Source organism: Leopardus geoffroyi, chromosome C1, assembly GCF_018350155.1.
Source record: "Leopardus geoffroyi isolate Oge1 chromosome C1, O.geoffroyi_Oge1_pat1.0, whole genome shotgun sequence".
Classification (NCBI taxonomy): Eukaryota; Metazoa; Chordata; class Mammalia; order Carnivora; family Felidae; genus Leopardus; species Leopardus geoffroyi.
The window spans coordinates 129,018,277-129,045,430 of record NC_059328.1 but is presented as its reverse complement, the minus strand read 5'-3'; the positions used below and the strand labels follow the sequence as shown (position 1 = coordinate 129,045,430).

At 38.2% G+C, this 27,154-nt stretch overlaps 1 protein-coding gene across 2 annotated transcripts in view; it reads right to left on the bottom strand.

Annotated features, from left to right (window-relative positions):
• Positions 1–27,154, bottom strand: part of THSD7B (thrombospondin type 1 domain containing 7B) — a 1,583,569-nt gene that overhangs the window by 234,154 nt on the left and 1,322,261 nt on the right. For both annotated transcript variants that reach the window (XM_045479666.1, XM_045479668.1), the window contains 2 exons: positions 11,359–11,553; positions 5,640–5,906 (listed from right to left, as the gene is read on the bottom strand). In XM_045479666.1, the coding sequence (XP_045335622.1) occupies positions 5,640–5,906; positions 11,359–11,553 (462 nt within the window). The remainder of the gene's footprint in view (positions 1–5,639; positions 5,907–11,358; positions 11,554–27,154) is intronic.

Below are 27,154 nucleotides of genomic sequence, written 5' to 3'. Positions count from 1 at the left end.
CAATTTTGAAGGGACAGAGGAAGAATATATCTCATGCAAGTAGGAACCAAAAGAAAGTGGGGATGGCCATACTTAGACAAAACAGACGTCATCCCCCAAAAAAGTAACAATAAAGATTATATAATGGAGTCAATACATCAATAAGATCTAACATCCCCAAGTATATACACATTCATCATTAGAGCACCTGATGTTAAGTAAACACTAACAGATCTAACAAGAGAAATAGACAACTATTTATTAGCAGGAGAGTTCAATACCACACTGCCAATAGTGGATAGATTATCCCAATAGAAAAAGAAAACAAGGAAATGTTAGAAGTGAACAATACTTTAGTCCAAATGGAGTTGAGATTATATAGGCTATTCCACCCAACAGAAGAATGCATTGTTTCCTCAAGTGCACATGAAACATTATCCAGGATAGAACACATAACAGGACACAAAACAATACTTAACAAAATTTAAGAGTGAAGTCCTACTATATTTTCTGACCACACTGCTATGAAACTAGAAATAAAAAAAAAAAATCTAACAAGTTTATAAATATGTTGAAACTTAACAACAAACTTATGAACAAGCAATGGGTCAAAGAAGAAATCAAAAGGGAAATCAGGAAGTTAAAACTAATAAAAATGAAAAAACATCCTATCAAATCCATGGGATCCTACAAAAGTAGTTCTGAGAGGAAAGTTTATAACAATAAATGGATACATTAAGAAGTTAGATCTCAAGCTACCCTAAAACCTCAACCAACTAGAAAAATAAATTAAGCCCAAAATATCAGAAGGAAGGAAATAAGAAAGGAGGGGAAATAAAGAAATAGAGACTGGAAAAACGGGAAGGATCAATGAAGCTAAGAGCTGGTTTCTTTCTTTTTATTTAATGTTTATTTTAGAGAGGGCGGGGGAGGGACATAGAGAGAGACAGAACAGAATCTACAGCAGGCTCTAGGCTCCCAGCTGTCAGCAGAGAGCCTGATGTGGGGCTCAAATTCTCAAGTCCTGAGATCACAACCTGAGCCAAAGTTGGTCGCTTAACTGACTGAGCAATCCAGGTGCCCCTGGAGAGCTGTTTGAAACAAAATTAACAAACCTTTAGCTAAGAAAAAAAAAAAGACTAAAAATTAGAAACAGAACAGGCGAGATTATAACTGATACCACAGAAATATATATATATATATATATATATATATATATATATATATATGTATATATAATCATAAGAGGCTACTGTGAACGATTACATGCCAACAGATTAGATAATTTAGCAGACATAAGTTAATTTCTAGAAGCCCACAACCTATCAAGACAGAATCAAACATGTGAACAAGTTAATGAGTAAAGGGATTAAACCATTTATCAAAACCCTCCCAACATAAAAAATCCCAGGAACAGAAGGCTTCACTGGTGAATTCTACAAGACATTTAAAAAAGACTTAATGCCAATTTTTCTCAAACTCTTCAAAAAAAAAAAAAAAATTGAAGAGGAGGAAACACTTCCAATTTCCTACACAGCCAGTGTTACCCTCATACCAAAGTCAGATATAGACACTCCAAGAAAAGAGAACTATAGAATACTACTCATGAAAATAGATGAAAAAATTAAAATATTAGGAGACTACAATGAGTAAGACATGGTGGTTACACACCATGATCAAGTGTGATCTGTCCTTTCAATTCAAGGATGATTCAACATACAGAAATCAGTAAATATATCACATTAATAGAATGAGAGACAAACATCACATGATCATTGAAATAAATGCAAAAAAATTATTTGACAAAATATCACATCCTTTCACAATATAAACCCTCAACAGATTGTGTGTGGAAGAAACATACCTCAACATAATAAAGGTCCGATATGGTAAACTCACAGCTAACATTATATTCAATGTTGAAACAGGAAAAAGACAAGATGGTCCTCTCTTACCTCTCTTGTTCACTACAGTACTGGAAGTCCTAGGTGGAGCAATTAAACAGAACAAAACAGAAAACAAAAACACAAACCCCAAGCAACCAAACAAGAAACATCCAAACAGGATGGAAAGAACTCAAATTGTCACTATCTGCAGGTGGTATTGTTTTGTGTATAGAAAACCTCAAGCAGCCGAAATAGCTCAGCTGGGAGAGCATTAGACTGAAGAAAACCTCAAAGACTCAACCAAGAAGAAACTGTTGAAACTACTCAGCAATTTCAATACAGTTCCAAGATAAAAAAAAAAAAAAAAAAAAAAAAAAGTCAACATACAAAAATCAGTTATTTTTTAAGTTTTATTTAATTTATTTCGAGAGAGAGAAAGTGAGCACAAGAGGGGCAGAGAGAGAGGGGGAAAGAGAGAGAATCCCAAGCAGGCTCCACATTGTGGGACACTTAATCAGCTGAGCCACCCAGATGTCACCCCAAATCAGTTATGTTACTATGTAGTAATAATGAAACTTCTGAAAAATACAACTATCCCATTCACAACAGCACCAAAACAATAAAAATACCTAGGAATAAATTTAGCCAAGGAAGTGAAAGATCTGTATGATGAAAACTACAAAACTTAGTTGAAAAAAATTGAAGTAGACACAACAAATGGAAAAAAAACAACCCCTGTTTAAGAATCAGAAGAATTTTGTTAAGATGTCCTTACTCCCAAAAGTCTTCTATAGATTTAATGTCATATCTATCACAATTCAGAGAGCATTCTTTATATAGAGAAGATGGAGAGAGAGAAATGGAATCACCAAGGACCCCAAATAGCCAACGCAATCCCGAGGATGAACAAAGATGGAGTTATCACACTCGTGATTTCAAGTCATACTACAAATCTCTCATAATAAAAATAGAATAATATTGGCATAAAAAGACACGGACCAATGAAACAGAATAGAGAGCCCAGAAGAAAATCCATGCATATTCAGTCAACTAAGATTCAACAAGAAAGGAGGGCACACCCAACGGGGGAATGATGATCTCTTTAGATAGTGTTGGAAAAACTGAACACATGCAGAACAATGAAACTGGACCCTTATCTTACACTAAAAAGTTTAATAAAAGATATCAAAGATTTAAATATACAACCTGATACCATGAAACTCCTAGAAGAAAATATAGTGAAGATGTTATTTAACATTGCTTTTGGTAATGAGGTTTTGGATCTATCACCACAACAGCAGCAACCCCAATAAGATTATATCAAACTTAAGCTTCTGCATAGCAAAAGAAGCAGTCAACAAAATGAAATGGCAACATAGCAAATGGGAGAAAACTTTTTGCCAACCATGTTTCAGATAGCAGTATAATATACAAAGAACACTCCATCTACTTATGAAACAGGCAGAGAAATAGACATTCCCTCAAAGACATCCAAATGGCCAATAGGTAGATGAAAAGATTTTCAACATAACTAACAATCAGGGAAATGCAACTCAAAACCATAGCAAAATAACACCTCATACCTGTTAAAATGGCTATAATCAAGAAGAAATAATCAATGTTGAGGATATGGAGAAAAGGGACCCCTTGTACACTTGTTGGTAGGAATGAAATTGGTTCAACCACTATGGAAAACAATATTAAAGTTACTCTAATATTAACAATAGATCTACTATGGGATATAGGAATCCCACATCTGGGTACATACCTAAAGGAAATAAAAACAGGGTATCAAAGAAATATACTCCTGTGTTCGTTGCCACATTATTCACAATAGCCAAGCTATGGAAATAACCTATGTGCCCATTAACAGATGAACGGATAAAGAAGATGTGCTGTATCTATTATATATATGTAATATATATACACGTATGTAATATATATACGTAACATATTATATGTTACATATTATATGTTATAAATATCTGATTATATTTATATATATAATATATACGTAATATATATATATGTTAAATATATAACATATGCAATATATATGTTACATGTATATTATATATTATATATATTTTATATAAATATAATCAGGGAATATGATTTGACCATAAGGACATCCTGACATTTGTAACAACATGGATTGACCCTGAAGACATTATACTAAGTAAGCTAATTCAGAAAGAGAAAGTCAAATACTGTATGATATCGTTATATGTGTAGCGTAAAGAAATCAAACTTGTAAAAACAGTAGAATGGTGTTTACCAGGAGATGAGGGGTTGGGCTCGGGGGATAGGACACATGTTATTAAGCTATATCAATTTGCAATTAGTAAATAGGTCCTAGAGATTTAATGCACCCTATAGTGAATATACACACCTATAATTGTGTTATAATCAAATTGCTAAGAGACCAGAACTTAATTATTCCAACCACTAAAAAGAAATGATAATTTTGTAATGTGATAGTAGTGATGCCAATTATCACTGCAACAGCAATCATCTCCCTATAAAATTCTATGAATTTAACATGTTGTACACCTTAAACGTACACAACATTGTAAGTCAAACATTGCAATAGGAGAAAGGAAAAGTAATTTTAAGAAAACACTGTGTGTGTGTGTGTGTGTGTGTGTGTGTGTGTGTGTGTGTGTGTGTGTGTGTATACATAAATGGAAAAACAAAGATTACAGTCAACCAGGTTTGGCTTTCATAAAACAGATCCACAACTTGTTTGTGATTCGTTTCATGTTTCTAGGAGTCAAATCACTGAAGAAAATTTTATAGAGTACCCCAGGAAGCAGAGCAATGATTTCACCAATTAAAAAGTTATTAAGCTTTAAGTTGTATTCATATAATGATATGGGCCTATCTTAAAGAACAGCTAATGCATGGGGAATGAAGACAAACTCTCATTTATCTGCCTTCTATGTCAGAACTTAATCAACTTACAATTTCTAATATTATTGAGAAAGCTGATTAGAACACAAGACTTTGATCCCAGAGGCCAAAATCTTTTATCCTCCCAGAGTTTGCCAGTCATACAGGACTTCTCTTTCTTAACTCTCTGTAAAAATCGTAACCATTTTAGTCTTAAAAAAAAAAAAGACATAAACTAGAGTATGAAATTCATAGGCTCCATTGTAATCATTAGTCTCAGGCCACCCCACCCTCCCATCAACATTTACTCCAATTGTATTTAATCTCATTCTTTCTCATTCTTTTCCCCATTCACCCCTATCTTTCAAATTTTCCCCAAGATGAAAAAAAAGTCTTCTTCCTGACAGCTCACAGAACTCTCCCAGATTGCCTATGTTTTACTCCTACAGTTTTATTCTATTAATTTAGATATACTTATATATTACAAGGTAAAACATTTTAAATCAATATTTTAATTGGTATTTTGTCAACTAACTTGGAAGAAACTCACAGCCTGATTGCTTTCTAGATGTATGATCAGAGCACCAAAACATACCCCAAGATGTATTGTTTTTATTAAATATGGCTTTTTCAGTAAAGTAGAGCAACTGTACTCATCCACAGTTAACCAAGTGGCCAAAGGACGGAGTTAAGGATCCAAACTAATCACATTCCAAATAGTCAGTAAAATATGGATCTATGCATTCTAAATGCCTCCATTTTATGAAAGGTAGTGTGTTATTGACCAAGGAGAAATAAAACAATTTTTAAAGAACAAAGCTACTAATCCTAGACCATGGATACACCTCCTGGGCTGTGTATGTTCCCATCTGTACTCCTTACCAGAGCTGCTGCAGTATGAGGGGTCAACAGGTCTTCCATTTTTATCAGAGCAGGCTATTGCTCGAAAGCGCATTCCTTTTCCACATTCTTTGCTTTCTCCTTGCACCCGAAATCCTCCTCGCTGAGACTCTCTTCTGCCTTCTGGAATAATGCAATCTGACCAGTTTCCATAAGGTTGAGATATAAATACATTACAAGGGCATAGTTCCATTTCCACGAGAGGGTACAGGTCAGAGTCCTGGCATTTCTCTTTCTTCCTGCTTTTCCCTGTTCCAAATAGAGACATTGCTGTATTATTTTCATATCTGTTTTGTAAAAAGTCACATTATTGTCTTTACTAGCTCTTAGAAAATTTAATCTGACACTATAGCCTCCCCCTGCCCTCCCCAATTCTTTATTGCCATGAAAGCAAATCTTAGGACAATGAAAGCAATTCCCAAAGCACCTGTGAAATTCAAATTATTTTGGAAAAAATAAAATTAAAAATTGTTTTATGTTGGAGAGTGCCAAAAAAAGAAACTAAAAAAAGATGCTTGCTACAGTGACTCAACAGCTAGAAAATTTTTGTTAATTCATTTAGTATGATTTTCCCTGTGACTTGTTGATAAAAGCAAATTATCGCCTCTCAGTCTTCCTTGGAATTAATGGTTTCCAGGGAAACCAACATAAACACCCTCTCTTTGAAGTACATTTCTGAAAATGGTTTATTTATTCAAAGGATGAAAGGACACCCTCCTATACAATGGCCCTGGAGCGAGGTCAGGTGTCACTCCGGGTGCGGCAGACAAAGTAGAACTTATTTTGGTCCTTGCCATCAAGTAGCTCACAAATGCTGACACAATGAAATGAATGTTCCAATAACATTGGGTAATTTAATCCGAGAAAAAGGCATGGCTTCCACTTTGAGAGACTTTTTTAACTCAAGCATTCTAGAATATGACTTTGCCTTACCAATTGACTTTGATGGACTTTTAGCTGTGATTCTGTCTATAAGTAATGAGAATACAGAATCAATTCCCACTGCTCTGAGTACTTGATAATCATGTTTAATGGGGTTTCAAGTCAGCCTGTAACTTGATTTCAACTTTCTGGCCAATGTACTTCCACTGGATTCCTAAAAATTCTCAAATAAATCTAATAATTATATTTTGTTACCTCATTAATAAGTCATCAGCTAGAGTCTTGGCAGGCTATAGAAAAATGAAGTAGGCTGATTTACTTACTGGTCTTATTCCCAGTCTTTATAGCTATTTTAGAAACACTTAATACAAGCTGATGCATGGGATATTTTCTCATTGTCAAATAGTTTATATATAATTTTACAGTTGCTGCTGGATGATTGGCTCTATGGTCTGACATGCTGCTTATGACCGCAATAAATAAGGATTCCTGCAGGACCTGAAATGATCTTGCAGGAATTTCAGGCATGCCACTACCTCTCTGGGAAGATATATTCATTTCCTCTACCATTAGGGGCATTTAGGGAGAAAAAGTTTGGGAAACACAGCTTCTATCATGGCCATGAGAATTTACTGGTTGAGATACAAAGAAACCAATCACTAGGTTCTCTTTTCTGATCCATTAGCTTCACCCACAGAAAGAGTTTAACTTTTTTTTTTTATGTTTATTCATTTTTGAGAGGGAGGGGAGAGGGAGGGGAGAGGGAGGGGAGAGGGAGGGGAGAGGGAGGGGAGAGGGAGGGGAGAGGGAGGGGAGAGGGAGGGGAGAGGGAGGGGAGAGGGAGGGGAGAGGGAGGGGAGAGGGTATCCAAGGCTCCAGGCTCTGAGTTGTCAGCACAGACCAACTGAGCCACCCAGGCGCCCCACCCACAGAAAGAGTTTAAATCATCTACAGCTCTTAAATTCCTTATTATTATCTCCATTCTAGATTTCTTGCTCAAGCTTCTGAGCCACAGACTGGAACTTTAAAGGCCAAACTCAACCTGGCAAAACCCATCCTCAAGCTTTTCACACCAGGGCCTTCCTTTCTCCATCTTCATTTACCAAGTATACCAACATGACCAAGTCAAAACGTAAAATGTCAGACTTGAATTCTGGTGTTCTACCCGACTACCTGTATCTGATTAATGAAAAAGATCATATCAAATGACTAAGTATCTCTTCCATCAGTCCATTGTTTCCATTCTGACCAATACCACCCATATTTAGCCCATCTCCAGATACCCAGCTTAAATCACAACAGCTTCTTCTAATATTTTATACCTTATTTTCCTTTTCATCTTCTCCCCACTCTGCAGTTAGAACCAGCTCACAAAGATGGAAGTCTGATCATGTCATTCATCTACTTAAAAGTCTTCAGTGACTTACCATGGTTCTAGGCTCCTTGCCATGGTCATCAAGGCCCTTAAGTATCTGATACCATTAGCACCTGCCTCCTGCCTGTGTGAGGCCACTCTGCCTGGGGCATGTTACAAGCTAAACAATACAAGCATCTTTCAGTTCCTGGAAATGACTTCTTGGTTTCTGGCCTTTGCATTTCTTACACCAGAAATTTTCCTCGGTTCCAACCTCTCTCCATGGTCTAATTAACGCCTGCTTGTACTTCCTCTGTGGCAGGGGTAAAGTATCAGTTACCCCTGGAAAAGGTATTCTTCTGTACTTTTATTCTGCCTACCACAAGCTATGCCTTTCCAAGAGTGCTCACATCCTATTTCTTATAATTATGCTACCTTAGATGGCAAAATGCACTGTGTAGATGTGACTAAGATTATTGACCTTGGGATGAGATTATTCTGGATTATTTGTGTGGGTCCAACCTAATCGCAGGGCAGAGAATCTTTCCTAAACCAGAGGCAGAATGGTCAGAGAGACACAATGTTACTGAATTTCAAGATAGAAGAAGAGCCATGAGCCAAGGAATGTGGACAGCCTCTAGAAGCTAGAAAAAGGAAAGGAATTTCCCCTAGAGCATCCAGAAAGGCATGAAGATCCACCAACATTTTGTTTTCAATCTGGTGACACACACGTTTATTTTAGACCTATACAACTCAGAATAAATCTGTGTTCTTTTTAAGCCACTAAATTTGTGGTAATTTGTTACAGAAGCATTAAGAAACGAATGTAGCACTAATATCACAGCTATTGTCACAAGTGGTATACTGGGTTGTAACTGTAATAAATTCTCTATCTTCCATTACAGTGGAAGCTCTTAAAGTAGGATGCCTATCTATTCCCCAGTAGTATTCCTAAGGCCTGGCATACGTAGGTAAACTGTTCATTAAGAAAGTAAGATTTAAAAAGTGGTAGAGTGGGGGAGAAAGTGAAGACAAAAGGAGAAAGTGAGAGCAAGACAGAAAAGGAAGATACTAATCTACAAGGCAACCAAAAGCTGCTGACAGAACAAGCATTCTGTACTAATATATGCCATATCTGAATTTAGGATATCCTTAATTATGTGGCACCACTGTTTCAAGAAAGATTGGAGTAAACTCATACAGAAATGGTTCTCAAAATAAAAAACAAATTATCACTGGTCCTTTACTTTGATTACATTATAGTAAACAATTAGCATTAACTTGTGGATTCAGAACTAGTTAGTACTTAAAAACAAATTAAAAAACACCAAAAAAAAAAAAAACAAAACAAGATAACAAAAAAGTCTACTGCTAATACAACTATAAAGATATTTTTCCCCACTTCAGTCAGGGGGAAATTTGTGCCTGTTCCCCCAAGACATAAAATATAAGAATATATTAAATATTATTTATCAAGTTATTTTATATATTAATAACCTGAACAAATCTACTCAACGGGTTATTTTCAGCACTGTATAAACAACTACTATAAATACCATTCAATCTAAAACCTAGGATGATCCCGTTTAGGTACAACACCCAGAACATTCAGATATTGAATTAAGGCCTGTTGTTAAAAATGGAAAAAAAAAAAAAAAAAAATGGAAAACAAGAACAACACCCTAAATGGCCCATTATTCCATGCAGTGGCTGGTATTACTGTGTGCTTCCCATGTGTTTGTGTTAGAGAGAGTCCCATTGTTCTATAGTCTAAGCCCATGCCTTTTACTACCACTCATGTTAAAGATTACTTAAGTTTACCACCAAATTACATGAGAAACCAAAATGCAAGCATATTACAACAATGAAAATAAGTCTTAAGAAGTGACAAATTTCAATTCACTACTGCCCCCCACACACCTAATACATGATTGTTGATTTTTTTTTCCCCTACAATGTAGGTGTTTCATAAAATTGACCAGTTATTTCCAAGACATGAAGACACACAAATGTCCATTAGCAAGCAAAAAGCATAATTAATAATAATTCAGAAAAAAATTTAAGTTTTTTGGTAGGATTAATTCTTAGGATAGAGTTTGCAGAAAAGCATACAATGGCTTTTCCAATATTTACACAAAAAGTTTATTTTAAATTTGTCAGCTTTGACAATTTATAACAAAATTCACTAGTTTAATAAATATCTTGGGATTTTTGATATTCCCTTTTTCAATTTTCAGGTATAAAATACCATCAGTACACCCTCAAGAACAAAGAAAAAGACAAAAACTGGCCACTAATTAAAAACATTCTTCAAAACTGTTACACCTGAACTTGAAATTATTCCTGTCACACACATTCTACTGCATTATATTCCCTGTAAGAATATTTTCATTTTAGAAACACAAGCAATGCCGCATAAAGTTATATATGCACAGAATTTTGAGGAAAAAAGCACAAAGTGCAGCATACTTGACTGTTTCTATTTGATTATACATTTCACCTACATTATGAATGGGCTCCCGGGTTGTGTGCAAAAACCCTGTTAAAGGCTCTCATCGATTAAGTAAATCCATTAGAGTGAGTTAAATTTAAAACAATCTTGTAAGCAATGCATTCAAACAAAGGGAATTTGAAACCAAGAGAATTAGCCCTTAAATTGCTTTTAAGAACAAATGGTCTTCGGTGCTTAATTCTTCAATGTCAACACCAATTTTATTATCCCAGTGATTATTTTGGCATTTTTCCTCTGGGTCTTCATCACCTAAATTAAGTTTTTCTGGATATGCAAATACAACTACAAGAAATTCTGGGATATTTATCTAGAGTAGTAGTACAATATGCTATACTGCATCAATTATTTGTATATTACAGGCAAAAATAGCTCCAGCACTTTGATTAAACTATTAATTACTTTAATTTCCATTAAATTGCACGGATGCAAACAGAACCAAAATAATATACCACAAAAGCAGAACCTATATACGTAATTTGACTTATCTTGCACTACTAACATTTTAAAATGTCAAATTGCTTGTAAGCTAATGGCAAAAAGAGAATGATACAGGTTAGATCTGCCTTTGATGGGTTTTACACATCAGTCACTGCTATCAACTTTGCTGAGATTCTGATATGACAAAATACCAGAATCTTTGTCATTAACTATTCCAAGCTAGCTTGTGGCTATATTGCCATTTAAGACTGTAAACATTATAAAGTCCTATAGAGAGGAACTTAGTAGCTATAGAATGGTCCATATCATTTCACAAAAAATGAGTAGATATTACGTGGCAGGCATAGGCACAGAAGATACATCAAGTCAGTAATTGGCTGGGAAAGGGAGAGACCGGATACCATTTCTAGCCCTTCTGGAGCTTCCATCTTCTGTGGCAGGTTCAGAAACACATCCATTGTCTGAAGCTAAGAAATGAAAGGTACGCCCTACCTATGAGCTGTCCCATACCCTACCTGTGAGCTGTCGCCGTCGACTTCGGGTTGTTTCACAATCTGTGGAACAGGGTGTAAACTTGGACCAAACTGTGAAGGTGCAGTCATCTCGACACGGGACCGTGCATTCTTGCACAAAGGGAGGCATGCCATTTGTCTGCTTGAGGCATTCCATCATTTCTGCCGACTGGTTATCATCATAGATGCAGGAGACCGCTTTACAAGAAAACAAAATAAAACAACACATGGATTCGTTTGTATTATTTTGATTCAGTCTGCTGCGGGTTCTTCGACAAAATAGCAGAATCCCCCCAATGTTTGCAAATTTGGTTATCACTGTGACTATGTGTGTTTAACATAGCTAACCCTATTTCTCTCTGGAAATTAAAGGTTTACCCTTGCCAGTGGAGGTATTTGAGGATTTAATTGGTTTCATTATTAATCCAATTTGGTTACATTGACAGCAACCAAAATAACTTTCTGTAATTTATTGTACATGAGCTTGTATCTGGTCTCGAGGGATGATCTAAAAGAATATGTAAGAGTAATAGAGGACAAAAAAGGACAAAACCATTAAAATCATGTGAATTCTTCCTAGATTTAATTTACTTTGCTTGTTTAAATGGCACTTTTAAGAGTGGTCCTATTTTCACTTCACAACCAGTATTTAAAAAAAAAAAAAATGGGGCGCCTGGGTGGCTCAGTCAGTTAAGATCCAACTTCGGCTCAGGTCATGATCTCACAGTCTGTGAATCCTAGCCCCACATTGGGCTCTGGGCTGACATACAGCTCAGAGCCTGGAGCCTGCTTCGGATTCTATGTCTCCCTCTCTCTCTCTCTGCCCCTCCCCTGCTCATGCTTTGTCTCTCTCTGTCCCCAAAATAGATAAAAACATTAAATTTTTTTTAAATGTGTTGTGGCATGTGGGTGGCTCAGTCGATTAAGTGTCTAACTTCGGCTCAGGTCAGGACTTTGAGTTCCACATCGGGCTCTCTGTTTGCAGTACGGCGCCTGCTTCAGATCCTCTGTCCCTCTCTTTGCACCTCCCCTGGTCACACTCGTTCTCTCAGAAATAAACGAACATAAAAAAATGGTAAAAAAAAATGTTGTTTCTTAGTAAACCTTTACTTATTAACATTTTAGGATCAATGAAAATTTTTCAATACTTTTTTCTCAAGTATAGGCGTAATCTATCCAGATAATTCACATTACAGATACCCTATCAATGGCAGTTATGTCTCATTCACAGCATTTTTCAATGAGAATGCTTCTAGTCATACCATAAAATAACCAATAATCTTAAGCAAAATTTCGTAAATACCTCAATTCTGTATTTGATTCTTTGAGCTAGTGACATTTAAGTATAAAGGATATTTTTGTGCATCTTTTATTCACCCTAATTATGGACCCTCTAGGGTTGTGTCTATATTCTCTAGACCCGTGTTTTGCAACCCTGGAACTATTGACATTTTGGGTTGGATGCTTTGTTGTGTAGACCTGTGTTTCTTGTGCACTGTAAGATATTTAGCAGCATCCCTGGCCTCTACCTACTAGATGCCAGCAGCACACACATCCTCCTGGTTGTGAAAACTGCAAGTTCCAGACATTGCCAAATGTTGCCCTAGGTGAAAACTACTCTTCTAAATGGATTCCTAGCCATGGAGGTTTATGAGAAGACACAGATTCTATGGCATGCCTTCAAACCTACTGCATCAACATCTCTGGGGAAAAAAAAATTCTAGGAATATTTTTGCCTTTAAGTGCCCCAGGTGGTTCTGATGCAGCCTTTCCACTGACAACCTACATTTGGCATCGTGCCTGTAAATATGGTGCATGTTATTGGATATTTGCTGAATTCATCATCCTAAAGAAATCATAGTTTTGGGTCATCTTTATTACGACTCTAAAATCCACCAAGTTACAAGCAAAAAACCTACCACAGCTTAGGATCAATATTGTTAAGAATACTTTATATAGAAACTTCTGTAAGGCAGGCTAAGTGTACATAGGGGCTCCATTTAATTGCCCATTCTTCTTATATTCTGAATTCCTTTCATTATTCTGAGCACAGACAACAATTCAATGTGTGTGTGTGTGTGTGTGTGTGTCTGTGTGTGTGTGTGTCTGTGTGTCTGTGTGTCTGTGTGTCTGTGTGTCTGTGTGTCTGTGTGTCTGTGTGTCTGTGTGTCTGTGTGTCTGTGTGTCTGTGTGTCTGTGTGTGTGTGTTTTAACTGAAAGCCAAACCCAGTGTATGCTTTAGGACCAAGAAATTAGCTAAGATGATAATGGGTACACACACACTTCCCCAGTTGTGCATCTGCTCTGTGGCAGGTGGGGTTATTCACGGATTTTGAATAATTTGTTTTGATTTTTATTTGCATCCTAGGAACAAAAGCCACTGCACAAAAAGCCAACATCCCCGTGTTTGGCCTGTTGGGACTATTATAGTCATTAATGATGAATACACCAACATACTTTATCTTAGGGAGGGTGCAGGCAAATGTTACTGGAATTGCATGTTTAGATAACTAATCTGCAGTCAATTTAGGTGACTTTTATCTTGCCAAGGTATATGTTTCCCTTAAGATAACAATGTACTGATCAACATCAAGGGGAAATTTAAATACTTTGTAAAAGCATTGATATTTGAAACCTGAACTCCTATGTATATACAAATGAGGTATTTTTTTTCGATAAAGTTTTTTTAAGATAATTCTTCACTTAAGTTTATAACTTGACAACTATGATAAACATTCAATGATATTTTGAAATTCTGCAAATTACATTAGCAAATACTAGACTTATGAATGTCTATATTGACCTATTTTACGTTAATGAAAAAGCATTAAAAATTAATAACTATAGCATATGATGTAATTCATAGACATTCTTGTCAAATGGTATGAATGCAAATTCCAATTCCAAACACCTTGAACTGAGTTATTTAGTCTTTGTGCTTAGACTCTCTATCTTTAAAATGATAAGATACCTATAAGAGTTGTGCGAAATCTTAAAACAGTATCTCTTGTATACTAAGGGTTCAATAAATGCTATCAATTATAATCCCTTTGTATTTATTTTTTTAATTTTAAGTTTTTAAAAAAATTAGAGCAATTTTTAATTTATTTTATGTCAAGCAGGCTGATAGTTCTCACAGGTATACATGCACACTATCATTCTCCATGACCTCACTTGTTCCTTGGTCATTCTAAAAATCTGAGGGATGAAGGAGAAAACCATAATTGAATCTCACAGGATTCTGGCACTAAACTTCAAATCCCCATTAGTCAAACAATATGTCAAATATGCCATAAACATATTCACATTTTAATTAGGTTAGGTAGAACAAATCAGTTCCATTGCTCCTATACAAATAGGCGTATTTGAGTCATCTAATGGAGACTTTAGGGAGTTCTACGGGCCAAAGAAAGCATCCACAGTTGTAGCATGAAGTTGGACGACACCCACATTAATCTCAAGATCCCTGCTGTGTGTTATTACTGATGGTCTCTTGACCCAAAGATGAGTGGCAACTGACACACTACAGATCATACAATCATCAGCATACAGTCAAGCATTATTGTTTTCAGATTTCTCCAAGCTCAAGATTCTAAAAAAAATCGCTAGACACAAAACCATAAATCAGTATTTCCTTCTTGGCAATGTTCTAGTAGAAGATTAATCATTCAATAAATATTTATTGGATGTCTGGATACTGAACTATATACTTTACTAGAGGGTAGGAAATTACTGAAGAAATATCAAGCACCAAGTCTGAAGGACTGGAAAACCAGGAAACAAAAAGAGAAGATATTTAGAGTAAATGAGGGTCACTAGTAGCTACTGGAACAATCCAATTTAGAGCCTCCTTCCATTAGGCCAACTCCTAAGGAAAAGCTATTTTTTAAATGTATTAATTACTTTAAATCTACACTATAGTTCTTAGTCATTAAAGATATGTAGATTAATCACGTCAGAGAAATTCTTTTAAGAAATACTACTGAGGGGGTGCCTGGGTGGCTCAGTCAGTTAAGCGGCTGACTTCAGCCTAGGTCATGATCTCACGGTTTGTGGGTTCGAGCCCTGTATTGGGCTCTGTGCTGACAACTCAGAGTCTGGATCCTGCTTCAGATTCTGTGTCTCCCTCTCTCTGTGCCCCTCCCCAGCTCGTACTCAGTCTCTGTCTCTCTCAAAAATAAAATAAAAAACGTTACAAAAATAAATAAAAAAAAAAGAAATACTACTGATGTAGCAAAGTGTACTGATAAAATTATACACCCTGGTGTCAACAGAACTAAGAGTGACTATTTTGTTGCTGTTGTTTGTTACCTTGGGCAAGTTATGTCAACTCAATTAACTCACCCATACAATGAGAAGGAGAACGCCTACACTATAAAATAAATTGATGCAGATGAGGTACTTAGCACAGTACTGAAGCACTTGGCACACTCGACTGGAGACTGACCTAATTTTATAATGAAGTCTACTGGAAATAAAAACCTAACAAGCATCAGGAAAGAAGAATCTACCATCACTTGTCTTGGTTCAGGAAAAATTCTCCAAATCCCACCAATTAGTCTTGACTCCTAAGAAGTGTAACTGGAGTCTCCTTTGAATTATACTGTTGAGGTCAGTAGCCTCTTCCCAAGATTGCATGGCTCTCCCAAGGATATTGTCTCTTATACTTCCAAGTGATGCTCTGTGTATTCGGTTTATGGTTTACAAAAAGGAGTCTAAGCTACCAGAGGAGAGAACTGCAAAGAAAGAACAAATCCAAGGCCCGTTGGGAATTCCTTCCAGAAGCACTAAGATCAAAATCCTTAACTCTTAAGAATTTCATGAGAGGACAGTGAACATTTGCACAGAAGAGTGCTGCCCACATTAGCAACTTTTTACCTCACTCACCGAGGTGGTCCTATCCAGCATAGACACGTGCCATGCCACTGTATGCTAAAGCTGAATTTTTAACATCTAATATTTAGGGGCATTTATCAAACTTTTCTGACCATTAGAACCATTAACGCTTCATTTCTGATCAAGAGAGGAGATAAGGCCAGAAAAAAATTGTTCATCCCCTAAAATCAGGACTACATCTTAAAGTCATTTTCTCTACTTATACAGTGGTCTTAACATCAGACTTTGCTTATACACCTGGATCTTTATTACCGACATTTTGTTCCCTGTTTATCTTACTGAACTTGGTCCATTCACTCATCCAACCATCCATCCAGTCACAATAAGTAACTATAAACAATTATGAAAGCATTGTGTTTACACATACATATACATGTACATAAAAATAATCTGGCTTCTGGGAGGCTACAATAGTGGCAGTGACAAGAGTCCACAGTACAATGTTGTAGTCTCCCTAATGGAGATAACCAGTGAGGAAACTTGATATAGAAAGGAAAATTAGGTACTTTAGTCCTAAATAGAAAGGATGCACAATAGGCAGGCTGAAAATAAGCCATTAGGGAGAATTTATCTCTCAGACATCTGCTATTTAGTTTAACTCTGAGTCCTGGGTCCCTTGGATCATAGCAAATCACTTGCAGGCCACAATCTAGAGCAAATATTTCCCTTTTGGTGTTTTTAAGTAGTTAAAGTACTGTACTACACTAGTAGGCAAAGTCTATGAGGAAAGGGAGAGACATTTACTACAGACTCTTCCTGTCATGCATTTCTACCTGAACTGAATTGTTTAAGGGATGGCAATTCAATGTTCAATGATAATCCTTTATTAAACTTGGAATATTGTTGTCTTTGCTGGAGGAAAATTGTACTCTTGGGTAAAATTAGCTCCAATAGCTGCAGAACAATCTCGTTACTGGGCACTGTTGGAAATGGAGCTACCTTAAGCTTTGGACAGAAAGTTGTCAGACTAACTGTCTGGGACAGCTGAGTATTCTTAAGGAATAATGGAGAAGCAGGTGTTTGAGCCGAGCCACTCAGACAAGCGCTCTCATACAACAGTCACCTGGTAAATGGGTAGGGCAGGGGTGACCTGGAACTCTCCAGAAACCTTTGTAAAACCCAAGGTTGTACTTTCCCATTCACAGTAGCTAACACACATAGAATGGAGTTCAGTTTCTTCACCTTTCTCATAATTACGAGACAAGCTGAGACTTGGAAGAAAAAAATAAATAAAAATCACAAGAAGAAGACCAGAGTTACTAATAGCTTTCCCCTGTTACCTCACTCTTTTTGATTTTAGCAGCATGAAAAGGAATGCCCTGACTCAAAGTGTAAATTTATCTGATTATTCAGCAGAAGAAACAAAGCAAGGTCCTCTATGAATTCTCAGTGTGTCTGAGTTAATTTTTAAAGAACTACCTGCTGTTCAATGTGGGAGGTTTAGGCAGCCTTCTCAGGCTTCCATGAGGACTCAAATCATCAGATTATTAACTATTACTAAACAGTTAGGCTTTCTGCCCCCTGTCACCTCTAGATTCAGATATTCAGACATGCTGTGATAAAATGGTGTTCTTCTCAATTATGTTATGAGGAGGGCAGGGGTTGCTGTCCTTGTAAGAAAGGATGATGTCCTGCCTGGGAAGACTAAGTGTGTGATGGAGATTGCTACTTCCTGTCTGTTTATACTCCTCACCTTCACCAAGGACAACCACATTACTTGATCCACACTGCTCTGGACTAGAGTCCAATTGTAACAGTTGACAAGAAAGGTTAAGAAGTGTTTCTTTCAAGAGGCCATGATTTCCAGGAAACAGGAATGACATGCTAGAAAACCAGAGGGGCTCTATGAGCTTGCTGTCCTGCAACCCTGAGCAGCTTCGAGTGCAAAGCTCTATTTACATGCAGGTCATGGAGCAAAAAGGATGGACAACAGCCGATCAGCACAACCAGCATGTTCTCTATGTCAGGCCCTGCACTGTGGCTGGGGGTACACAGATGGAAGAAATGTAGAAATAAAAGGTCACTACCCTCAGGGCCCTGCAAAAGCATAGCCCTGGGGCCTCTGGCACTGGGCAGAGCAGCTTTCTGGAAGGACTGACACAGGTAAGCGGAGTAAGATATATCCAGTAAAAACAACTTGGGCCAGGCCAGGGGCTTGACATACCACAGGCCTGTGCCGAGAGCCAGCACTATGGTGGGCTGGCTTCCTTTCCTTGCTAAGCACACTCCCAGGACTCTACTTCCCTATCTTTGAGAAGATCCATCATGCATAGAATTACAAGGTCTGTATCTGGGAAGTTACCAACCTAATGACATTATGCCAGACTGCCCATAGCATATATGGGGTCTGGTGTGAAAATGTAAGAAGATATCATAAACCAAAAGTCTAAGGAATTAAAAATTAACATTAATAAATGTGTCATCGATTCATTCTATTCTGCTACCTTAACATATTTGCTTTCATAAGGACTTAGCTAGGTTACAATAAAAATTCTGAGAGGACTTCAAGTTTCAGTCTGGAATGTGCCTGCACCCAGTCCCACACCTTAGCCCCCTTTCTTCCCTTCTCATTCCCAGTTGAATTCTACCCCAGGAGCAACCTTCTTGCACTTGGGAATGGGACTGTTGTCAGTCCTGCAAAACTCCATTCACAAGTCAGCTGCCTGTGACCCACCCTCAGGTCTAGAGTATACACATAGCTAGACACAGCTTTCCTCAGGTCAGACTCACAAGAGGCCTCTTTTGTCCTTGAAGCTTGCTTCGGGCCATATGGGCAGGAAATTCTAGGGTTCTAAGGACTAGACAGAGTTTAGATAGGGGGTGGTTAGGGAAGCTGGCTTGGGGGGTGCTCCTTATGCATGAGTGGGAAGGAAGCTGGAAGAAGGCCAGAGAAGAGCCGTCAAACGCACAGGAATTAGAGGAGACCACCTCTTGCTGAGTCAAAGGGCAAAACTGCATTCCCTTCCAATTATTTTGATATAGACTGATGTAATTGTCCTTAAAAGCTCCCTTGTTGGTAGGTAATCAGGAAAAGTACAAACGCCCAATTAAGGCTATCTCAGTTTGGGCTCTTTTAATTAGTGTCCTTCCTATTTATAATAACTCTTTTAAGGTAGATTCTTTTCAGTCTCCCTCTTTCAGCCACTTCCCCTTTTGACATCAGGGTATGGAACCCAGCAAGGGTGTTGGATTGCCAAGAAGATCCTTCAGAAGCTCTCTGGGACTCTTCCAACACCTGCAGTGGCCCTTGTCCACTTGATGACTGCTGACCTTGGTGTCATTCACTGCTGGAGTCTCTTCTCAAGCGCAAAACCTCATGGTGATTCCCTCTCAGCCTGTTCAGGGACAATATTCCTCTAGCTGAGGAGGCCTAGCCTGTCCTGGTACCTGCTGGGGCCATGTGATCCATGCCCTGGGGAACCCAGAGCAGATTCTTCTGTTATGCCTGCCAGACAGCACCAGCAGCCACCTCACCCTCCCTGGGGCAGGCAGGAACTTCTGGAGGCTCCACAGCAGAAGAAACTCTGAGAACATCTGGGGAGCCACTAAGGCCCTCCTTATGGAGTGGGGCCCCTGTAGGTCACCTCTTCCCAGAGTTCCAAACAGAACATGGAGCACAAACTCTTCAGCTTCCTTCCCTTTCATTAGCCAAGCCCTCTACCCTGACAACATCAGCCCCGAGTCAGAGAAACCAGCACGGACATTCATTCAGCTCCACTTCCCCTTTCCCCAGGTTCTTAGTGTTTCTTCCCCAGGACCCACTCTGTCAGCAAGAAGAAAACTTTTATTCTTCTTGCCTGACAGACACTTCTCCTGAATTTGCATCCATATTCCATCTGAGGTGGCCTTTACCCTGTCCTTTTTCCTAAAGCCTTAATGACAGACAGGCTGCAGAGAGAAATCTAATTAGATTAAGTGTATAAATTAAGAAGCACCTAAAAAATACGAAGCCTGCCATACACATGCTTCACCACTAGGTGGGGAGGCCCAGGACTCGTGAGCCTGGGTCTGGCTTGTGTATGCACAGGTCTCCCAACAAGTGACTGACACACATTTAGGTGCCACTAAAGACAGAGATGGATTCTTTGAAGCCACTGTGGAGTAAGAGGCAGGGGCACAGAAGCACTCTGTTGGGAAGCCCAACACTTTAGTATCAGAAATGCCCCATTTTTAAAAATGCTAATTTATCTACAGGGGATTGTTTTCCTGTTGCCACTGTAACAGATTACCACAAATTTAGCCACAAAAAGAACAAAATTTGTTTCCTTACAAATTCTGGGAATCAGAAGTTCGGCAGCATTTTCTGGAAGCTAAAATCAAGAAGCCATGGGGACTGGTTCTTTCTGGAGGCGAGAGAGAATCGAGTATCTCACCCTTTGAGACGTCTAGAGGCCACCTACATCCTTCACTGCCAGGCCCACAGCATATCAGCAGCACATCTCCCCAACCCCATCCCTCTGTCTCCTCATCACGTTGTTGAGTCCTTCCGCTACCTTATAAAGGCAGCCATGATTACATTGGATCCTCCTGGGGATTAACCCTCCTGGATTAACCTGGGATAATCCCCACCTGAGAATCCTTAACTTGATCACATCTGCAAAATCCCTTTTGCCTCATAAGACCTTCACAGCTTCCAGAGATTAGACCTTGCCACTTTGGGGGACTATTATTCAGCCTCCAACATAGAGGAGAGGTGTTTCTTCCTAGCTCTGAGGTATTGCCTCATTCGTTAGAATAAGAACCAGGCCTACCTCATGTGTTCCCAATAATAAGGAACACAGATTTGACAGACTTACCACGATTTTCCCATTCCATGTTCTCACAACTATTTTAATTCTTTTTTTTTTTTTTCTTTTTGCAATTATCTGGCATGGCTTTCCTTAGTCATCCAAGCAACATTTATTATTTTTTTTAAATGTTTACTTATTTATTTTGAGAGACAGACACACACACACACACACACAGAGAGAGAGAGAGAGTTCATCTGCATGAGATGGGCAGACAACAAAGGAGACAGAGAGTTCCCAAGCAGGCTCCACACTGTCAGGACAGAGCCTGATGCAGGGCTCAGCCTCGTGAACCATAAAGTCATGACCTGAGCCAAAATCAAGAATCAGATACTTAACCTACTGAGCCACCCAGGTGCCTCCCCCCAACCCCGACCTTTTTAATATTTATTTACTTTGAGAGTCAAGCTACCTTTAGAATTACTCTTCCCATACACTGCTTGGGGTATCCTTAGAGAAAACAGGTAAGTGGATTTCTTTCTTATTCAAGATCAAGCATAATTAAGAACCTAGCGGTGCCTGGCTGGTTCAGTTGGTAGATCATGTGCCTCTTGATCTCAGGGTCATGAATGACTTCAGGCCCCATATTGGGTGTGGAGCCTACTTAAAAAAAAAAAAAAAAAAAGAATGTACATCTATATTAAATACAAGTGCAGTATTCTGCCGAATACCAGCACCTGGGTCAGTCTGAGCCAGGCAAAATGCAAAGCCACTTCCCCCCATCCAATTTTTATGCTTCAATTATTGGCTTCATGAATGAGTGAAGGAAAATCTCTTCAGAGAAATACTCGAATTGAGAAGGGAGTGAGAATAGCTAGAGGTAATAGAGACTTCCATATCTCAAAAAAGAAGACTCACTGTATGTTCTCTTTCACAGCAAGCATGTCTTGTTGTCTCTACTAAGAGGACATGCTCTGAAGTGTCCAGCATGAGGGAGGGCAGCCCTGAGCCACTCCCACATCCCATTCCATGCTCAAGAGCCAAGAGCTGGCCAGGGTTAGGAAGCACATCAATACTGTCATTTGTATGCTGTACAAAATAGTCTTCCCATCTTGTCTATGCTGTTACTCCGGCTGCAGTGGACACAGACTGCTCTGATCCTCTCCCAACATGGCCAGCCCTGGTGTGGGGGAGGGCCAGGAGCCCTGGTAGTATGAGGAAGAACAGGAAAGGTGGCCAGTTAGCATTGGCATTTCCTAGGCACAGATATCGGGGTTACCCTGACATGACCAAGCCAACTCCTCCACACAAGGATCAAACCCAGGCCCTTCCCCTTTGGATTTAAATCACCTGAGCTGAACCAACCAACCATTCCACATACTCTAAATTCACTCAGTGGCTATCCCAGCAATGGCATTTCTGTGACAATCAAAAGTTAGTGGAGAATTTATGTTCACTTGCCTATATCCAAATGAGTCAATTTGGAAGTAAAAGCCAGTTCTTGCCATGCCCCAAATGCATTCGTTTTCCCTTGTATTTTCTCTCTCCCTGTGCAGAGCACAGCATGTGGGAGCACAGTATTTGAAGGTCTCATTCTTCAAAACTAGAGTTTGAATAAAGTGTGTGCTTATGATTACATGCTGACTGACATATATGCAACTTTTGAGTGGAACAGCATGAATTGTGGAAATTGAATTAAACAATAAACCCATAATTGCTTGTTAGGGTGCTTTAATTGACTCATAAGTACCATATGCGAAGCTGTGTGGCTGCAGGAGCCCAATTATAAACTTGCTTATGGAAAGATACAACTCATTTTGCATGTTGGAAACATACTCCCCAATTATTGTTGCCTTCTCAGAGAAAAAGCATTTTTAAATAAATAAGAAATACTTAGTGAGCTCATAATGTATACTTAGTCCCTAGGTAACCTTGAAGCACTTTATTTAGGTTCTAATACAAGGTCAGAAAATGTGCAGTTAAAAAATGCCCATTTACTTTATTCCAGGGCCTCTGTTAAGCCCTGGAGCTCTCTGTGTTCACAGCTAACCAAAGAAATGCACACGGTTAGGGCTCTTGACTTAAGGGACTTTTTCCCCCCTAACTGACTAAAACTGACAAAAGTAAACATTTATGGAAAAAAAGAGAACAAAGTAAAATTACAAACAATGCATCAATTATATTTAAAAATGGCTAATACACATGAGGGCCACAGAGGAGAAAGCAGTGAGATCTTAAACTCTGGCTGCAGATGACTGTGGCAAATTCCCGAAGGGAATGCTGGGATTGGGGGTCAGTTTACCTCAGCTGTGGGTCCGTGGGAATGTGTGGTGGAAGTGGGAGCACAGGAGGTTCGTGTTGACCACTTGGCAAAATCAAGAAATCAGGGGGTTCCAGGTAAGTAGAGTGAGCATGTCCTCCTACACTAGAGTGGAGAAGTAACCAGTGGAAATCCTAAATCCAAGAAGGAAAAGCATAAAATTGTCTCTCTAGGATACCATAGAGCCCATTTGTATGAACACAAGTGGTCTTGGAATATCTTTAGTTCCCCAATGATTTCCAATCAGCCACAGTGAAACCACCCAAAATAAACAGCTACAAAGAGTAGCTCATTTGTTAACAAAGCTGCCAGACAAGTCTTTTAATCTTCAGCTACTTCCTTCCCTAAACTAGACCGAAAAAAACATACACTCTCAACAGAAAGGGAGGACATGCTATACAAACAGCTTCCAAAGTTCTCAGCCACTCTTTCCATTTAGAATGCCTCTGTGAGTCCTTCCTCCTACAGAGATATTAAAACCTGTATTGAAGAAAACCATTATAAATGCATATAAATCATCACACTCCGCAAGACACTGGCAGCAATCACTCTAGGTCATGACAGCGAATATGAAGGAGCCATCACTGCATCCAACCTTGTTACACGTCAGAGATTCTCTCCCTGATTTTATAACACCTTAGAGTAGTTCCATTTATCTCACTTGACTTTCTCCCATTAAAAACAATTCAATAGGGAATGACTGCTAATGGGATAGTGTTTCTTTTGGGGGTGATGAAAATCTTCTGGAATTAGATTATCATGATGGATGCACAACTCTGTGAATATAAAAACTACCAACCTATACGCATACATTGGAGAATAAATTGTATCTCAAAGCTGCTGTAAAAATTTATAACGTAAATATTCTGAATCTTGAACAAATACAAATTATAAATATAATTCTTAAGAAAAAGCTCAGGGCGCCTGGGTGGCGCAGACGGTTAAGCGTCCGACTTCAGCCAGGTCACGATCTCGCAGTCCGTGAGTTCGAGCCCCGCGTCGGGCTCTGGGCTGATGGCTCAGAGCCTGGAGCCTGTTTCCGATTCTGTGCCTCCCTCTCTCTCTGCCCCTCCCCCGTTCATGCTCTGTCTCTCTCTGTCCCAAAAATAAATAAACGTTGAAAAAAAAAATTAAAAAAAAAAAAAAGAAAAAGCTCAAAAGTCATGTCACAAAATCATGTTAGGCAGATGCTGCATTTCTAGAAATCCTGGGAATCATAAGCATTTACCAGCTACCAAAGAAATTATTCTCCCAGAAGTTAGGCTCAAAACCATTTACGTTAACTTTTATAAACAAAGATGTTCCCATGAGTAATGAATTAGGATTTTATCATTAATACAGTTCTTTGCAGGGCACCTGGGTAGCTAAGTTGGTTAACCGTCCAACTTCAGCTCAGGTCATGATCTCATGGTTGATGGGTTTGAGCCCTGCATTGAGCTCTGTGCTGACAGTTCAGAGCCTGGAGCCTGTTTCAGATTCTGTGTCTCCCTCTCTCTCTGTCCCTCCCCTACTCACACTCTCTCTCCCTCTCAAAAATAAACATAAAAAAGTTTTAAAAATACAGTTCTTTTCATATGTTTTCTGACCTGCAAAGTTTCATTTTTAAAATGTTTTCCTCCATTAAGTAAAACAAAAAACAAACTACAATTGCCTAGACTTTCTGTGGTGCCATACTTACCAAATTAGAATTCTATAGAATGCTATTGAGAGAATATGATCAGTTGAACTGTGAGACATTACAGTAATATAAGACAGAATTTCTGCCCTAAGAGGCCTTATAATCTACACAGAATACTCAACTTCTAATGTGTGTGGGGAATCAACAAAATATAGAATATCTATGAACCACCTGTATGTAAATGTATTTAGAATACAAAAGCATTTCATGGTGGTTAGAGCTAAATTCTTACCATGTTTTAAAAACTGTCAGGGTAAGAAATATAAATCTTCTTATAAATTATTTTTCTCTCCTTCTTTCTCCATCATTGCCTCATTAGAGGTGTAAACTAATGATGAGATGCTTTCTCGTATTTCCAAGTCATTTTTCTCACTGCCACTAAAAAGCGTTCAGATTAGATTCCTTCAGAAATATCTCCCACATTTAAATTCTGTGTCTTATGCCGAATGAAGTCCTCAATTCAAATCATATGAGTTTCTTGACGTTTCTTTTATATATTTGGAAAAAAATTCATAAACACTTCATTCTACAGAATATTGCCTATAACTATGCAATATGCTAGAAGCTTTATACTCCTCCAGCCCCTATTTTATGTACACATACAAGGGGAATGTATATTTGGAAGCTTTGAAAGAATAAATATGCTAATTCATACACTGCATGTAGAAGGTGATTTATTCCATTTTTAAAGGACTATGGCAGTATTTACATAAGTTTCACCTGTAACTCTGCAAACAGCTGTTGTGCAACCAACTTCCAAATCAGGAGAAAAAATGGGCTGGGTATTTTTTTAACAGTTGCTCTGGGCTTGACAGATGGATGGTGATTCAATTACTCGCTGCACTTCATATAAAGGCACAGGGAAGACTTGGGCACAGAGAAGCACTGCACCAACTACAGAATAAAAAAAAACGACAACCCCCCACCCCCCAAAAAAAACCTTCCTCTTGGAGCACAAAAGCTAAGATTCTTAAACGCCTATATAAAACGGAAACTTTAACTATACGTATCTGCCATGAAATAAGCTATCTTGATAATGAGTGCTGTATCATTTAACAGGACGCTAAACTTTGCATCACATAATCATTCTAGTAACAGTAACTAAGTAACAAATGAGATGTGAAACTCCAAATTAAGAAGTAATTTTGAGTTCTCTATTGAAAAACAACTGCAAAGACCCAGGGTATTAATTATCTCGCTGCTACAGAGAAACAGTAAATCAGCACAATATCCACATGTATTCCCCCCACCCCTTGCCAAAGTATCCCACATTGTCTTGTGGATCTACTTAAAACATGTTCAAAGGAAATTTTCTTTTTCTACAAATGATTTACTCTTTGTAGATCACTATGAGTACTAATGCTTTACATGGGATTGTAATCACTACCATTATAATCAATTGTCTGTTATATACAAAGCTGATGCCATGTGGAAAAGACATTTATTTTCATTTTTTTGGGTCTCTTCCTCTGTACACTCTGCCAGGATGCTGCTGAAATTATGTTTATTCAATCCCCATTTTGTCTTCGGTCCCTCTGGAGACCATGCATTTGCTGCATCCTTTATGAAAAACAAATTTGTTACACTTTAATTCAGTTCCAGAGTCTCAAACTTAATAAAATCCTATAATAAAAGTCTGAGTAATGGTGGATTCAGGGATCATATTGTAGTTCTTATGCACTATATATATTCGCTAGTCATACAACTTAGCTTCTCTCACAAGACGTTTTAATGAAGAACAACTTACTTCATTCAATATGTAGATGGATTCCTGAAAAGGTGTATGCAGTAAATATGAAGGAAATGAATCTACTTTAATGCAACAGAAGAGCATGCTATCAAAAGGTTTTCCATCCAGAATAATGGTATTTAACCTCAAAGATTCATTTTTCAAACTAAACATTGCATGCTTTTATGTGAAATCGAATTTGTTTGAAGTGATATATACCCCCAAATCAAGTGACCTCTGATTTCTTATGTGCATTTTTTTTTTTTTACCTGCTAAAGTTGGCTGAGTTAAGAGTAAAGCTGCCTTCTAGTGTCTTAACCGGTTATAAGATAGGAACTTGATCTATTTTTGCCTTTAAGCACTAGGAAATAATAAACCTTCATGTGACTAATAATATCCAGTTCATACATTTAACTACCTTGAGCTAGTACTGGCATCTGCACAATTCA